The sequence below is a fragment of the Lingula anatina genome, chromosome 1, assembly GCF_051362555.1.
Source record: "Lingula anatina isolate TDL-2025a chromosome 1, LinAna3.0, whole genome shotgun sequence".
NCBI lineage: Eukaryota > Metazoa > Brachiopoda > Lingulata > Lingulida > Lingulidae > Lingula > Lingula anatina.
The window spans coordinates 27,589,490-27,605,330 of NC_141767.1; the positions used below are offsets into that span (position 1 = coordinate 27,589,490).

The following is a 15,841-nucleotide window of genomic DNA, read 5'->3' on the forward strand; positions in this document are numbered from 1 at the left end:
ACTGTATAGCCTTATGTGACCAGAATAAATCTATTTGAGAAATGCTCAGAGGGGTTTAAATGAAAACAATTTTGTTTCCAACCTTTGAAATCAAAAACTTGATTGCTACCCACCCCCCACCTCCACCCCCACCAACAAGCTGAGCTAAGCAGCCAACATAAGCTGTTTGATAAAGGGAGGGGAATCAAGTGTCTACTTCCTTATGTTAAACCATAAAAGTAGTTTTTTTCTTTGTATTAGTAAAACTATTCTGAGACAAACATACAATCAATTTTGTTTGTCATGTTTCCCAGCTGCAAGGAAGTTTCTCAAGCATATCACAAAACTGCACAAACTGAGAAAAAAACAATGCTCATGTATTTGTGGTCAATCTCTTTCAAATCATGAACAGCAGTGGAGGATAAACTTTACTTCAACAAAAATATATTAACTCTACTTCCTTATGTTAAATCAGAAAAGTTTAATTTTTTTCTTTGTCTAAGTAGAAATATTCTGAGAGAAAACAAACAATCTATTTTGTTTGTCATGTTTCTCAAGCACATCACAAAATTGAACAAACTGAGATAAAAAACACAATACTCTTACGTGCATCATGTATTTGCGGTCAACCACCCTCAAATCATGAAAAGCAGTGGAGGATAAACTTTACTTCAAAAATATATTAACTCCTAATAACATACTATGCCAGATCTTAAGGTGACCCCCTTAACTGTTATTACAGTATGATTTAGAATTGAGTTCACTAGCATATATGTATATATAGCTGGGTAAATAAAGTGCTGTATACTCACCCGTCTTAAAGAAAGCAGTTGAAATTCTCCTGTAGTAGTTCACTCATTGTTTGGCCTGCATACTAAGATGAAAAATAAAAAGATGGACACATTTTAACTGAAATTATTAACATTATAAAACCTTCTAAATAGAAATGTGGCACACCTGCATCGTGGATTACAATATATATATTTAAGGTCCCAGGGAAACATTAAGTTGATCTGAATGTTGATATTGTAGTAATGGTAGATATATCTAGAGCAGTCATCCAAAAATATGACCCTTGTCCATGAATAAATACAACAGAGAGGGGCAACAGGAGACAGGATATATTCATCAATAGCCGAAGAAATGTTTTTCACTGTTCTACGACTTTTTTTCTCAAACCATATTTTTTTTTTGGCTTAAGTTTTCAACTAAAATAGATGAAAATGAAACTGGTAAAGGTCTCATCAAAGTGTAATAAACCTAGGACCCAAATTATGAATGTTGCATCCATAGACAAAGTAAATATAAAGCAATTTTTTTTATCAGATCTTCTCCATGGTGGCAGGTAGATCTATTCTGTCATGTCCATAAATAAATGCAGTGCTTATTCACGTTTCTTACATAGCCCCTGGTCACAATACAAGGGGTCTTTTCATCTAAACATGCCTCCTACTTCCAAGATAATAACATGTTTATGAGCAACCATGATATATAAATCATAATACCCTCAAAACATGAGGACTAAAGACCACGATGTCAAAGTGTACCCCAATTTTTTAAAACCTTCCTTTTTAAGACACATTTTGTGCAAAAGCAAAATTGCTTTCTTTAAATAAATGTGCTTTACTTGGGTGTATGATATATTATTTATTCATACACGTATCTAATCTTCTCGTGATTCCAAATTAATAGTAAGAGCATCAAATTGATCTTAGCTTTTTCTAAACCACTAACACCCTGCATAAAAACAATTATCAAGGCAGTAAAATTAAGTTTTGTTTGGAAAAAAACCCTGCTAACAACCAATTCACTACAAAAAAAAAAGCAAGGATTAGAGCATTCAACTACTGAAGTCTCTAAGAATGGGGTTCAATTTTATCAGCAAACTGCATCATCACACACTGATATAAATGAGAATTAAGCAGTCTGATAATGTGTGGAGTGTAGCTCGAAGATGTTTTTGTCAATATTTGGCTGCAGTTCCAAGTAGCTACACGTGCTTAGTGTGCCTTTTATCAAGTGGTTTCATGTGTGCCCCACAAAAGTTGTATGTAAACAAGACTCACCCATACACTGATATTTCTTTAGGGTTAACTTCAAAACATAAACATACTGTAAAATTTAAGTTTATATTGACATCAGAATACAGCCTCATATACAGTGTGACTTAGAGAGCATTTCCAGAGATTTAGATTGACCTTACTAGATTGTCCTAACTCCCTGGGGGGTTCAGGCTAAATTGCAGTCAGCCGACTGTGCACGGAAGTTAATTACCCCCTTACAGCTTGTAGTAGGCGGGATGGACATTTAAGACGGATTATCTGACAGTAATCTAGTGAGACTCCCCACAGGGATAGATCGATCTAAAATCTATGGGAATGCACCCTTATACAAGCATATGAAACATCTAAAATATCCATATGACAGGAGTTTAGATCTTTTCATTAACCACATCTAATGCTATGATAAGAATTTAGATTAACAGTATAAATTTACATATTAATGATTCCCATTTGGACATATCTATGAACCTTGGTGTATGTAGATAAAATTTTACCCAGGAGGGACCTTTTCCTGGCAAAAAGGGTGTTTTTTTTCACCCCCTCCTCCCCCCCGGCTACGGGCCTGGAATGACATAGCAGATGAATACACAGATGAATACAAAGATAAATTATTAAATTTCTCATTCTCTGTTCTTAACAGAAATTATTATAGTTGATTGAAAGGATGAACTACCTTTCACAAATCTTATATGACCTAGACTGTTGAAAAATAGCTGAGACACTTTCCAAACATACCATAGCATACTGGTACTCATATATCACATAGGGAGAGTGTCAAGGTACACACACTATCATACCTACCATACCAGTACACAGTTGTCCGTGTTATTACTGTTAAAAAAATAAAGTATTGCACGAATCATCATGCATTCACACTTATTTTCCATTTTTAAAAATATCTTCTACATGTGTTAATTAGCACATTATTGGTGTTATATTTCCATGGTGCTGAATCAATGTTACTTGATTATCCTCAAGCCAATACTGTCTTTTAATTATGCAATCCGATAATTAATTTAATAACTGACCATGTGATCCCATCTTTAAGTATATATACGTATATATATATACTGACAGATGAATTCAAATTAAGTTTATCTTTAAAGATTTATGTAACCAGACTTCCTCTTTCTATTAAGCGAATTGCCTGAAGTAATAAAATATTCACGCCTGAAAGATAATAGACTATTTAGTATACAGCTCGTATGACCTTACCTCAGTCAAAGGAAAGCAAAATGAAATAATAGGGCATCAATTAAAACTTATTCATATCCCCTTTTTGCAGATTATGGGGAAGGATTTTGCAATGACGGACAAGACATCAATATGGTTATTTTTATTTACAATGTACTGGTCCATATGAAAGTGACACTAACTGATCGACATCTCCCATCGTTATTAAAACTCCATGGCATTAAATACCAAATAAGGCAATATAATTGACGTACAGAATTTCGAAAGGTCGCCTGTGCTTAAAGCCCTGATGACACCGGTTGGCGGAACAGGAGACGAGTGTCAGCCACAAACAACAGCACATATAAACACTCACCGCAAGTTTACGCCACAAAATCGGACATGTCCACTGGTATTTGCACCAGAAACACTGTGCGCTTCAATTCCAAGTTTTCCACTACTTCATAGGAGATAAAACTGGTCATGAAAATGACCTGGAAAGCAAACAGATGTCTAGGCCTTTGCCTCGCGACAGCTAAAACACGCAGAGCTGGCAGTGAATGACACACAACAAGCTTGACGGTACGTGTGTGAAACGGAAATTACAGGCACTTGTTGCTTCCGCTCCCAATAGCTGGCGCCACGTGCTTGAGGCAGCAAGATGAAACGATTACCTAGGGCTCCTATTATTAGATTAGATAAGTAGAATTTAACGTCGGTTAAAATAAAACTCCAGTATATATGTATTTCTAAAAATAAATCAGAGTTTCACATTTATTCAACTTCACTGGTAATATTCTTTTCAGGCCAATGGATGAACAAAAAAAGAATGGACTTACGTTTGCGGAGTTAACCTATTAAGATGGCAGCACGGGAAAGGGCGTGGCTCTAATGTTAATAAAATGATAAACTTTAGCCCTGGTCGTAAACTTGGCTTCGCAGTTTCCGTTGAGTGCTATCTTAGAGTGATACGATTTAGATAGCGAATACAACATAGGCTGTTACGGGCTATCGTATTCATAGATCTGCGTAAAAATGAGTAAAGGGAAAATGTCCGATAAAATAGTTTAACATTAACGCTATTAAACTTAGGGTGAATTTGGTCTTGTTTAACCACTGCAGGATAAGGCTAATGGTGGAGATAATTTTACAGTAAGCTCTGGTACTCGAAAAACTGGCTTTTTCGTCTGTTTATTGTTGTTCTACTTTGATCTGTTTTTAAAAAGAAAGAAAGAAAGACAGAAAGAAAGAAAAATATCAGAAAGAATTTTTCCGCAGGTAATGATACTGAATATTTTACTTGTCTATGAACAATTTACCAAAACAATTTATTTGAAAAGGAAAATACCATTGCCCAATTTTTCTATTTTAGTATTTAATTTCTGAAGCAAACCCTATCTGACTAAATGTTTTTCGTAAACCGCACGGAATTCCCCATGACATTCGTGGTTGATGTGTGGACAGAAAGATTCATATGTTTTGATGAAATTAGATTTAGCAAATTTCACAGCTCTGTGAGAAACTGAGCCTCGATCACAATTTGACTAATTTTTTTACTTATTACACAGTGAAATTACTTGTCATTATATCAGAAATATCTAATGCGATATAAATATATATGCGATAAATACAACTTTTATACAAAACATGTAGAATCATAGAAGTTTTCTACTTCTATGCTAGAATCCAACAATACAGCTAGGAATTGTTGAATACAACCGGGTTGTCCAGATTAAGTGAATCATATAGTATGGAACGAGTGGATTTGTAAATGTTTTAAATGAAAATCTGCTCATCATCGAGAATTGACGTAAAATCAGTGCAGTTTCAGCTACAAAATACATTTATACGCATCGTCGGACTTGAAATTGATTTGAAGCCTTTCATTTTTAAATTGGCAACATACAGGGGGGGAAAAGCAAAAAAGTGTTGATATCACTAGTACTCTGGTAATTTGAAAACCATTGCCCAAGTTACCGAAAAAACATCGCTTCAGAAAATGATCATGGCAAAAAAATCCACCTTGAATGAGCTATTGGAGTGCGAACAGTTTGAAGCGTTTTAATCGGGATTTTACCTAGCACTCCATATTCCACCAGGACTTAAGCCTTAAGAACCTGTTTGAAGTATTTGACGTGCTGGTTTTGATGAACCATTTTTGGCATACTGATGCCGCATCTTTGGCAATCCTATACCTGGGTGATTCATTTATCAGCGTTCTACATACGCAATGTCTCGAGTTTTGGTGTAAATTGGGTCGACCGCAAACGGGCAGATAAAGGAGTTCTTTTTGTAAACTGTAAACCTCATCGCCTACTCAAGAGGGAGTTTATTTTGTACGCGAAGGCACAGGAAATACGACAGAACGAGAATTAATTCCAGTTCAACCGGGAGGGGCCTCAGCAGTAAGGACAGCAGAAAACACGCCGGAGTCGACGGACTACGTAAAGCAGTAAAGGGGGGCAACAGAATCTCAGGTGAGTGCTTTGCTCTTGTATTAGGCCTATATTCTTTCAACTGTCGACGGGCATATTTAACTATTAGTACTGAACACACAATATTCCAGTGTGATTAAACTGTGTTGAGTATTGGACACGTTTTTTAATCCAGTGTTTATGTCTGGTTGAGAAATCTCTGTCGCTTTAAGTTTGTCTGGCCGAGGTTTGTCCAGGTTCGTACTCCCATGGCTATAGCTTTATCAGGATGAAGGCGAAAATTCTCATAAAGTGTCCGAATAGAAGTACTGAAGAGTAAGCTTTTTAGATAGCGGGGCTTCATGGGGATTTTTTTTCACTCCAAATGCTTTGGAACAGCCTTTTGGGATTGGCGTAATAAAAAAAGTAACCTCAGGTGAAAGATAAATTATTTGATAACTTGCAGTCTCGTCATGTTATTTGACTTTGTATACCAAATTCAACGTCTTGGTGGATAGAAAGGGTGGTGTTATTACGTTCACACAAACAAACCGAATATTGTTGCGAGGTCTTGCTTTGCATTCATCAACTTCTCGTTAAACCTGTTTCCTTGCCCAACATAAACATACTACTTATTCATGTAGTTGGTATATATATATGCATGCAACCTACTAGTTCATTTGACCTACATTTAGAATCATCTGGACTTCCTTTTGCTTTCATTCATGTTCACTGACTGTGGTAAGTTAAGTATTTAAAGATATAGTTTAACTTGTACATGTACTGGGTATATCCCGTATAGTAATCCATGTGCAATATAATTATAGTTCAAATCAGATTAGCATACCTCAATTTTTTATGTGACAGACTGATAAATGAACCATTTATAGGCCTATGAATATGCTTGGTAGATATACAGTAAGTGAGAAAAAGTTTGGTGTATAAAGAGCATTTTGAGAATTGCTCATCCTCGGAAGTAATTAAGATACTCTCTCAGCTTGTTTTTGCCAATATTTATGACCCTGCTTCACCTTGATAGGTAATTGTTCACTGAAACCGGTCAGGTAGGATGCCCAGAATAAACACCAATGGTTTGAGAGCATTCTGCTTGCATACCTTGAGAAACCAATTTCAGCCAAAAGGATGCTCCTTGGCAACATTGGCACTTGTTTCTTTTTTGGACTGGTAGAGTTAATGTGTGAATGCCCCCTCACCCCCCCCCCCCCTTTTTTTTTTTTTTTTTTTTTTTGCTCAACTGGTTAGCCTTAGTCATTCTAATTGCCCCAACAGAACTCTTGACTAAATATCCATGTATTCTGTCAATTTCTGTGAGTCAACGGCATAAGTGATTAACTTAGCCATTTGCTGGTGGAAGACTTAATATTTTTGGGCTTGAGTTTAAATAATAAATGAACTGGATATTGGCACCCCATGGTTCAGAGTACTGTACTGTTTTAGACATTCCTCTGTCCATCATTGCTCAGTTGCTGAAGACAGCAGATAATAGAGTAAGGGAGCTCTTGAGCAGACTCTGAGGCTCGGTATATGTTCACGTATCGCTTCCTCACAATAAATTATGAGCACATTCATTTGCTGACCAGGATCATCGTACATTTTATTTCCAAGGTTATTTTGAAGCACTGATAATTATTAAAGCTACAGTACTAGTACATGCATGTTATATAAAATATGTTCCCATAGCTTTTTTTTATAATATTAGCTAACATATATTATCATTTTTTAACAGGAAAGATGTTCAGTCTGTATGTGGTGTTAGCAGCTGGGTTAGTGACGGTGGCCATTGGTCAGGCTAACCCAGACAGGTGGAGCCCTAGTGACTACCCAAACCCAAGGATGCCCAACAGTGGCTCATACAGCTGTCTACGGAAACAAAAGAAGTCCTATATCTGTGATCCAAATACTCTTATTTCATTTGAGGATGGTAAATAATGTTTTTATCACTTGTAAAATCAGATGTTATTTGCTATGATATCATTTGCTCAATTCAATTGATAAATTATTTAGATACCTTATACTGTTCTCATTTTATCACACAAGGCATGCTTTTTTAAAATTGAATAGATTGAATGGTGCTGCAGTTTATTGAAAGAAAAACAGCTGAGAAAAACATATAATGATGAAGTAATCATTATCACATTATATGCATGTGTTACAGGGTCATTTTTTCCAAAACTATACTAGTAATGATGTTTGTTCATGAATTCCATCATAGTCCATGGCTACATCTGCAACTTCTGTTTAAATATGCACATATACAGTAAACTTATTTCTTATAGCCAACATGTTGGACAAAGACTTGGAGCGGATAGCAAACAATAGCCGCTGCCTGTGTTCTGCCAGTGAGTGCAATAGGAGACAGCAGAATAAGGAACCCAGGGGAACAAGGATGGCTGTTGCTTTGATGCAGGAAATGAAAAGAGAAGTAGAGTGAGTAAAGTACTTTTTTTTCTTCTTTCATAACTTTTTAAGCAATTTTTTTAAACATTTTGGTCAAAAAATATAAGTTGTTATTATAAGCACATTTTTCACATGAGCAGAGAAAAGTCAAATTTAACATTCACAAAGTTTCAGATCCTATGTTATTGGTAATGTACGGACATTTGAAAATGAAGAACCTGTATTATATGGGGCCTGAAAAATTTTTATATGAAATCCAAGGACATAAAAATTTATGCATTTATGCTAAAGAAACTTATGGTTTGTCACCTACTTCCAGTGGCGAGGATTCTGATGAAAAACGTATTGGGGATGCACAGTCATTTGCTCACCGACTTTATCCCAACTGGAACTTAGGAGGAGAGTGCCACGATGTTGTACTGTTAATTTATTCTAAGCATGAGAATGTAGTAAGTACACATACTTTGTTTATCAGTTGATTTATTTTTCAAAATGTTAAATTTAGATGGTTGAGTGAATATTATAGAAATGAACATATCAACTCAGAAGAATGGAAAACTTTTTGTTATAGAATCTTAGTTAGAATGTTATAAATGTTAACAACATTAAGTTGGGTGTTATGCTCATTTTCACTTACTAGTACTATAATCCAGCCTCACTTCTTTAATAATTAATTCCTTTGAGTTTAATTTGTGTTTATTCATCTAGATCAAAGTGTAAAACAATGTTAAAAAGGCAATCTAAGATAAAGCTATTTGAGGCAAGTTTCTCAGAAAAATTAGGTAGCATAAAGTATAGAAAGCACTGACATTTATGGGTTGGTTTCAGTTGTATGTTGCCACTGGTCCAGCAGCTAGTCAAGTTGTCAGCAATATGGATCTGAACAGAATCTTGGCTGACTCACGACAATATTTCTCCAGTGGCAATGATGAAAACAGCAGAAGAAAACTTAAAGAGGGACTTCAAAGACTGATAAATGATTTCAAGTAAGCATACATTGGCTTTTTATATGAAACAACATATAAATGTTCGCTTTTTTATCTATTGCATTTTTCTTTTTGTTTTTATTCAAAGGAATCAACATTCAAATGCTGTTGCATGTTTAGATAAAGAGGTTGCCTTTTTTGGGGGGTGAGGCGCTTTGCTTGTCAGCATTGTTTCACTTGCCAACACTGGTAAGATTTCTTTTCAGACATGTTTTTGATGAAAAATTAAATATAGCAAGAAAACCACCTTAAGACACACTTCGTTATTTTATCTTATGCTGGGTTGCTTAGGTCTTGTTTAATCACCCTTACAGAAAAGTTCCATGTTAATTTCAGCTGACTACAGCAGCAAATGCATTAAGGCACAATTTTGTTGTGCAGCACTGCCCCTTCTTTCCATTAAATATATAATTTTTTTTTTATCCCACAGCAGAAATAAGGTCATCATTTGAGAGATTTTACTTGCAAATTAATATAAATAATGAAAAGGAGATGGCTGTCAAAGCATTGTTTTCCTTCGCATTGCAGGACTGCTTTCATTCGTGGCCAGTATATTCCACGCAAATGGCATGGGGGGAGATCAGAGTACAGCCCAGGGTCAGCTGGCCAGTCGGGCAGAAGATCGTCTGCTTTCATGAATACTTTCAGTGGATTGTTAACAATGACAGCTCTTTTCATTTCCTTCCTTGTGATTTACTAAATTTGTTGCAAGTGAATACAAATTCAAGCGCCAGCTGGTCTATAGCTTTTACTGCTCTGCCAAAGTTTACGGGTCTATCGGTGGTTCCAAGGCATGGCCCTATTACCGTACCAAAGATACCACAAAAGTCTGTTGACGGTGCTACAGTTTATACCAAAGCAACCCAGCATTGAAAAAAATGTTACAAATGCTCTTTTTCAAAATCTGAGAGACATTAAAATAATTCTAGTCTTTGTATTTAATGAGAATTATGTAATTTAAAGTAAATTATATGTTTTTGCCTTTGACTCTTGCAGAGAGCATTTAACCGGACAAAAAACAAATATCGAATACAGAATTGAAGCTCAGAAATCCAGTGGAAAGAGAAACACAGTACAGCCAATAATCTTGATGACTCTTGCCATAAGCTTCTTACTGCAGATATTCAAGTAAATATACAGACTTACCAAATGTTCACATTTTTATGTGAAAATCAGTTTCCAAGAGTTCTTTAAAGAAGTTGTGGTCCCTGTGCTCTTAGCAAAAAGGGCTTGAAAATATAAAATATTCTGTAATTAGACATTTTACAGGGCAGTGCCAATTATATTTTAATGTTCATACAGGTGTTTATGCTCATGCACTAAGTTGAAAGTAGTGTTCACATCGTTTACAAATGTTTTTGAATACAAGTAGTTTTTCATCATGCATAGGCTGTAATAGAATTTGCTTTTACACATATTAACTTATATAACCTAGACACTGCATTTATATCAAATATGATAATTTATTGCATTTAGGTTAAATGTATTCTGTTCTGTGCTTTTTAATACAAATAAATAAAATTAATCTTGCAGCATACGTTATAACTTTACCTGTAGAATATATAATTATGTATAAAGCTTGTTATTTTACACTTTCTTATACCAGTATTGCAAAAAGGGAAAAGTTACCAATGACACTAATATTTCACACTTAAATCAAGGATAATACATTTTACCATATTAAGATGATTGTCATAAAAATATTGAAATTCAAATAAAAGTTACATTTAAACATTATTGATTTTTGTTTGTATAACCAATACATTAACCATAAAATTTATTAGAAAATGTTGTGTTGTTCATTAGTCCTGTTTTGCCGCAGAATCTGATAAAAATATCTCTTAAAAACAATCCAAATAAAATGATATAAATTATAATATACAGCGTCAAAACAAAACGGCATTTATAAATAGTCTCTAAAATAGTAAAATCTTTTTAAATAAAAAAGCACTTCAAACTGCAGTATCTCTTTCTGATTTCTTTCTGTTAAGTACAGGAAAAGAAGTGCTTGTAGACGGCCGCGATACAAGTAAACTGTCCAATGCCGTTTCCTCCTCGACATTTCTTTCAGTGTGTGTAATTCCATGTAGAACTGCAAGAGTAGGCAAGCTTTTGTACTGAAGTCCCGTATCACCTTCATTGGTAATTTCATCACGACAAGTGGCCACAATTTCTGTCAATTAGAAAAAAAGAATTGCTGTGATCTTTTTTTATGCAAAAAAAGGCTATAAAAATATCAAAGCCATTATTTGGACAAAACAAACAGCCACATTCAAAATAGCAAAGGCCCGAAAGACTACCATATCACAAAGCACCTATACCAGGAGTACAAAGAAAATTTTGAAGGTAATATACTTCAGATCTAAAAGTAAGGACATTGAAACATATTCCAGGTAGTGTACTACAGTCGCAAATAGAAGAGCAGAAAGGTTAAATAAAAAATCAATACCTACAATAATCACATCACAGAAACTCATGCAGAGAAGGTCTCTGTAATGTTTTTAATCTTCATGTTGAGTTACAATATTTTAAATAGATGATCTTCAAATGTAAAAAAATCGCACGTTACAAATTTTAACTTACCCATTTCCAATGTACATAGATCAGCTGCCCTCAAGTTCTCTAAAGACAGTGGGGAATTTAGGAGATGTCTGTTCATCATGAAAAGCTTACTTGCAATATCTCTCCCAATCACATTCTCAAATATGGCACTGAGGAATGGCTCCTTTGATAGAGCATTTTTGATCCTGCTCTTGGACCAGCGAATGTAGCGACAGTCCTCCAAAGCCACTATAGTCACCTGAATAATAGGTATTCATATCTTCATCTACATAAGTTAGAAAATTTGTTTTCCATTACTTTTGAGATGATTAATTTGAAAGGGGTTTAATGAATTTCATTCTTGCAATAATGGTACATGTTTCCCCTTTTTCATTGTACATACTTCAACCAAATAAATACTTTTATCACTACTTACCGGTATCTACCAGTATCAGTTTCTAAATGAGCTACTGCATGCTGTAATATTAATACTGTGTAGATATATGGTTAAAATTATAAGTAACTGAGACTATGTTATTCTCCAACTAGCACAAACAGAGCACAACAAAATTTAGTCAAGTTCATACACTAGTAGAAAGTTTTTCACCCTGTGTACACATAATGAAATATAAGTAAGAGGAACATAATAGTGAATGAATTTTCATGCAACCAAGTACCTTAAAGCAATCATGCTCAGTGAAAGACACATACTCAGGAGAGTCAAGGAACTGAAATTCACTGATTTCATGAGCAAACTTGCCTGTTATTGATACTGACATTCTGAAACAAGAAAGTGAGGAAGTATAGAGAAAAGGCATTTACTTAAGTTAACAGTGCTGATTTTATTGCCTTCTGAATCTGGGTGGCATACCAGTATGTAATTATACAATACTATAAATAAACAATTACAATTAGTACCCAGTTTGAAAAAAAAAAGATTTTTCTCAAATTTAAATGCCATCAAAAATGCACTTGCCTCCCAGAGATGAGGAGAGACAATCCACTAGTTTTAGTTGACCCTTCTGTGGCAAATAGTTCCCCTTTATTTACACTGAATATGCCATCATGGAGATCCACTGCTTTTTTGAAAAGATGCCTTGGAACTTTCAGGGGTTTAAATAACTGCTCATACATCAATTCAATCTCTGGTGGAAAAGAAAGTGGTCTAAGGTGATAGATAATGAGCACTGCTTGTACAAAGTTGATTATAGCTAAGAAAAAGTTCCATAGGAAAGTGTCAAAAGCACACAGCACGTCCCATCCCCAAACTGAAAAAAATATTGACGCTATGCAAAGAACAGTCCTCAAGAACAACAAGCCATATATTCCATTTGGCGCCAAGTAGGAAAGTAGAAGGCAAACGTTGGCCATTTGAAAGTACACATGATTTGGTGGCAGCCATTCACAACCCATCCAAGAAGTCGTGGAGATATTGTCAAGTAGAGATTCATTGGATACTGCCCCCATTATGACATAGCTTGATGGATCTGTTGTGTTTTCAAAGCTTATCTTCATTGTGGCGAGATTCTGCGTGGGCATCTACAGGCTACAATTCAATAAAAGGCAGCATAATAAAAATGAGTGGTGTATTCAATTTCAATTAAAAACAAACTAAACGCTAAAATACTTGTGCTGAAAAAAGTATTGGGTAAAAAGAACAGTAGTGTCTAACTTAATTTTCAAAATAATGATCACTGCTATATATAAGTCATATTATTAAAATTAACTCATGCATTAGATTCTATTGTTACTGTTATCATAGAAGTAGAGAACCGGTAACTAAATATAACCACGTAGTTAAAATGTCATTGGTTCACGATATTACATTAAAATGTTTTACCCCCTGTTAGCTTTGTGCCAGTAGATTCGGATACGCAACGTTTAACAAAAGGCTTCTAATTCCTGGCTATAATGACATTTTCTTCTTGTCCGAAATAGCTCTGTTCAGTTTTTGTCGTGATAATAAAATTTTGCTGATTAGTTCTTCAAACTAAAGCATACTTTTAAACTCAAGGTAGCTGGTGACAAAGTCAATTGATAAATAAGATTCTTAACATAAAAATAATTATTTTAAAGTGTACGTAATACAATTTCAAATATAGCTATAAACTTTGTAATTGGACATTTAATTATTACTGTCCGTTTTTGCCACGGTGAACTAATCGAAAAGATGTGCGTGAAGTGTGTTTGTTGAGATTGGGGGAACTTGGCGCGTGTGGGAATCAAAAACATTCCGTTTACAATTGTGCTCACCGTGCGTTGGAGGTATTTCAATTGTACCATGGCCCATAGGAGCCTACGCGTGCGTCTTTTAGACGCCCCTTTACATGCGAAAACGACAAGGCCTATGCCGAGTTCGTCTTTTACTACAGAGCTTTGAGAGCCGAAAATGACATGGCTGTGTCTCTTTCGCCACTTACTGAACTCCACAGATGCGAGATTGACACGACCCATGTCGCGTTCGTCTCTCAAATGACACTGTTATAAAACATGAAATAGGCATAACGTGTGATTTTCGCAGCTGAATAAGTAGACCCTTATAAACGAAGTTGACGTAACTTGAGAGTCATGTCGCTTTCAACTCTTACAAACCTCCAACAAAATCTATCTCCACACAGACGCGCGCGACATGTACTATTGGACATGGGTCAGTTGAAACCCTATTAACCTAAAGGGCTCATGTTACTTTCAGCCAACTCTTATATGTCAAATCCAATTAATTTGAAACAGTGCTGTGCTGTCCCAAAACATTTTTTTCATTTGAATCCCATCATAATTTAGTGCTATCTAGATAACAGTGTGGCTAATTGCTTGTAATAATTATATGGCCTCATATTTTTATTTTCAAGGATTCAAATAAAAAGGGTTTTAAGACGGTCCTTCTGTTTCAAATTAATTGGCTGAAAGTAACATGAGCCATTTAGGTTAATGTCGCTTTCAACTGACCCATATCCAATAGTACATGTCGCGCGCGTCTGTGTGGAGATAGATTTTGTTGGAGGTTTGTAAAAGTTGAAAGCGACATGACTCTAAGGTCACGTCAACTTCGTTTATAAGGGTCTACTTATTCAGCTGCGAAAATCACACGTAATGCCTATTTCATGTTTTATAACAGTGTCTTTTGAGAGACAAACGCGACATGGGTCGTGTCAATCTCGCATCTCTGGAGTTCAGTAAGTGGCGAAACAGACACAGCCATGCCATTTTCGGCTCTCAAAGCTCTGTAGTAAAAGACGAACTCGGCATAGGCCTTGTCGTTTTCGCATGTAAAGGGGCGTCTAAAAGATGCACGCGTAGGCTCCTATGGGCCATGGTACAATTGAATTAATTTTGGTACATTTCGCTTATTTGTTTTTTTTTTTTTTTTTTTTTTTTTTTTTGATGAAATTTATTAAAAAGAAGGATTTAAGTCACTAACGTAAATGCTTTTCACCAGTTATAAAATTGATATGCATGCTTTACCTCTCAACTCACATCTGATTTATTCTTATTTCTGCACCTCGATCTTTAGGTGTGTTTATAATATTTTTACATCATCAAGAAAACCAAGTCAAAACACATCAAAGCCAAACAAACAACGATTTGAAGTCGTTAAAAGAACCCTAGCCAGAATCCGAATAGGCCTAACGATTATCTTGGGCGGTTTTTTTTTTTTACTCTGAAAGTTCTTTGATCCGAACATCTAGTGAAACGAGGCCTTTTAATTCCGAAAAGCTTTCTCCTAGAAGGCCATTTGCTCTTAATTTTTATCGCTGATAGAAACCTTATCTTTGAATAAGCAGCTACATATACGCCAGTAGCCATGTTTGGGTGTGACATATGAATAAGGCGTGGTCCTTCACTCCTAAATATCACCCTTGTTATAGACCTATAGAAAATAATGCAAAAGAGTTATGCACGCTTCATACTGACAAAAATGAACGAAAAAGATATGTATCAGTGGGAATCGTCTAAATGCTATTAAGGATATGTAAACGGTTTTTATATTCTCGATTTAGCATCAAACGGTCATGAACAGGCAAAAGTTTTCTTATCAAAGTGAATTCAGGTCATGTTCAGGCGACAGTTATTCCATTTTTTCTTATAAGTTGGTTAATACGAAAGCGAGCCTTAATGTAATTTTTATAAGCCCTTATTAATCTAATCCTTTTTGCGGAATTGTCAAAATCATTATAACTTTAAAGTGGCATCCGTTCTCCCTTATATTTTATGGGATAATTTCGATAAGAACCAATTATTATAGAGACACTGGAACTGGGACATTAAC

General features: G+C 35.3%; 3 protein-coding genes across 12 annotated transcripts in view; 1 reads left to right on the forward strand and 2 right to left on the reverse strand.

The window, feature by feature from the left end:
* The window catches only part of LOC106157148 (uncharacterized), a 30,573-nt gene extending 26,734 nt beyond the window's left edge, over positions 1 to 3,839 (reverse strand). For 4 of the 6 annotated variants that reach the window (XM_087014889.1, XM_087014882.1, XM_087014872.1 and 1 more), the window contains exons 1-2: positions 3,592 to 3,838; positions 792 to 846 (exon numbers count right to left, since the gene is read on the reverse strand). The gene's annotated coding sequence lies outside the window, so the exon portion shown is untranslated. Of the gene's footprint in view, positions 1 to 791; positions 854 to 3,591 lie in introns of all 6 variants that reach the window. The other 2 variants (XM_087014862.1, XM_087014865.1) reach the window with 2 other exon arrangements.
* A 1,531-nt stretch (positions 3,840 to 5,370) lies between these two features.
* Positions 5,371 to 10,770, forward strand: LOC106155504 (uncharacterized). 3 transcript variants are annotated; one of them, XM_013530384.3, is made up of 6 exons: positions 5,371 to 5,692; positions 7,377 to 7,571; positions 7,927 to 8,077; positions 8,367 to 8,496; positions 8,876 to 9,033; positions 9,562 to 10,770. In XM_013530384.3, the coding sequence occupies exons 2-6, from the start codon at positions 7,382 to 7,384 to the stop codon at positions 9,731 to 9,733; spliced, it is 801 nt and encodes a 266-aa protein (XP_013385838.2). In that variant the 5' UTR covers positions 5,371 to 5,692; positions 7,377 to 7,381; the 3' UTR covers positions 9,734 to 10,770. The 3 variants fall into 3 exon arrangements, with proteins under 3 accessions (XP_013385838.2, XP_086856247.1, XP_086856248.1); XM_087000121.1 differs by lacking the exon at positions 5,371 to 5,692 and adding an exon at positions 6,340 to 6,370; XM_087000122.1 differs by lacking the exon at positions 5,371 to 5,692 and adding an exon at positions 6,340 to 6,370 and having other exon boundaries at positions 10,030 to 10,770.
* LOC106157153 (popeye domain-containing protein 3) lies at positions 10,477 to 13,574 on the reverse strand. 3 transcript variants are annotated; one of them, XM_087000120.1, is made up of 5 exons: positions 13,415 to 13,574; positions 12,551 to 13,120; positions 12,252 to 12,354; positions 11,707 to 11,833; positions 10,477 to 11,206 (listed from the first exon to the last, which is right to left on the reverse strand). In XM_087000120.1, the coding sequence occupies exons 2-5, from the start codon at positions 13,111 to 13,113 to the stop codon at positions 10,986 to 10,988; spliced, it is 1,014 nt and encodes a 337-aa protein (XP_086856246.1). In that variant the 5' UTR covers positions 13,114 to 13,120; positions 13,415 to 13,574; the 3' UTR covers positions 10,477 to 10,985. The 3 variants fall into 3 exon arrangements, with proteins under 3 accessions (XP_086856246.1, XP_013388128.2, XP_086856245.1); XM_013532674.2 differs by having other exon boundaries at positions 11,617 to 11,833; XM_087000119.1 differs by having other exon boundaries at positions 11,617 to 11,833; positions 13,400 to 13,555.
* Between the last annotated feature and the right edge of the window lie 2,267 nt (positions 13,575 to 15,841).

What these genes read in the sequence shown, in the direction of transcription:
- LOC106157153 (XM_013532674.2), bottom strand. Translation starts at nt 13,113, where the DNA reads ATGCCCACGCAGAATCTCGCCACAATGAAGATAAGCTTTGAAAACACA. An exon ending in TCTCTCCTCATCTCTGGGAG is followed by an intron (nt 12,355 to 12,550) that starts GCAAGTGCATTT and finishes TTCTTGTTTCAG; the next exon opens with AATGTCAGTATCAATAACAG. An exon ending in CTGAGCATGATTGCTTTAAG is followed by an intron (nt 11,834 to 12,251) that starts GTACTTGGTTGC and finishes CCTATTATTCAG; the next exon opens with GTGACTATAGTGGCTTTGGA.
- LOC106155504 (XM_087000121.1), top strand. An exon ending in ATTCTAAGCATGAGAATGTA is followed by an intron (nt 8,497 to 8,875) that starts GTAAGTACACAT and finishes GGTTGGTTTCAG; the next exon opens with TTGTATGTTGCCACTGGTCC. An exon ending in AGACTGATAAATGATTTCAA is followed by an intron (nt 9,034 to 9,561) that starts GTAAGCATACAT and finishes TTCGCATTGCAG; the next exon opens with GACTGCTTTCATTCGTGGCC.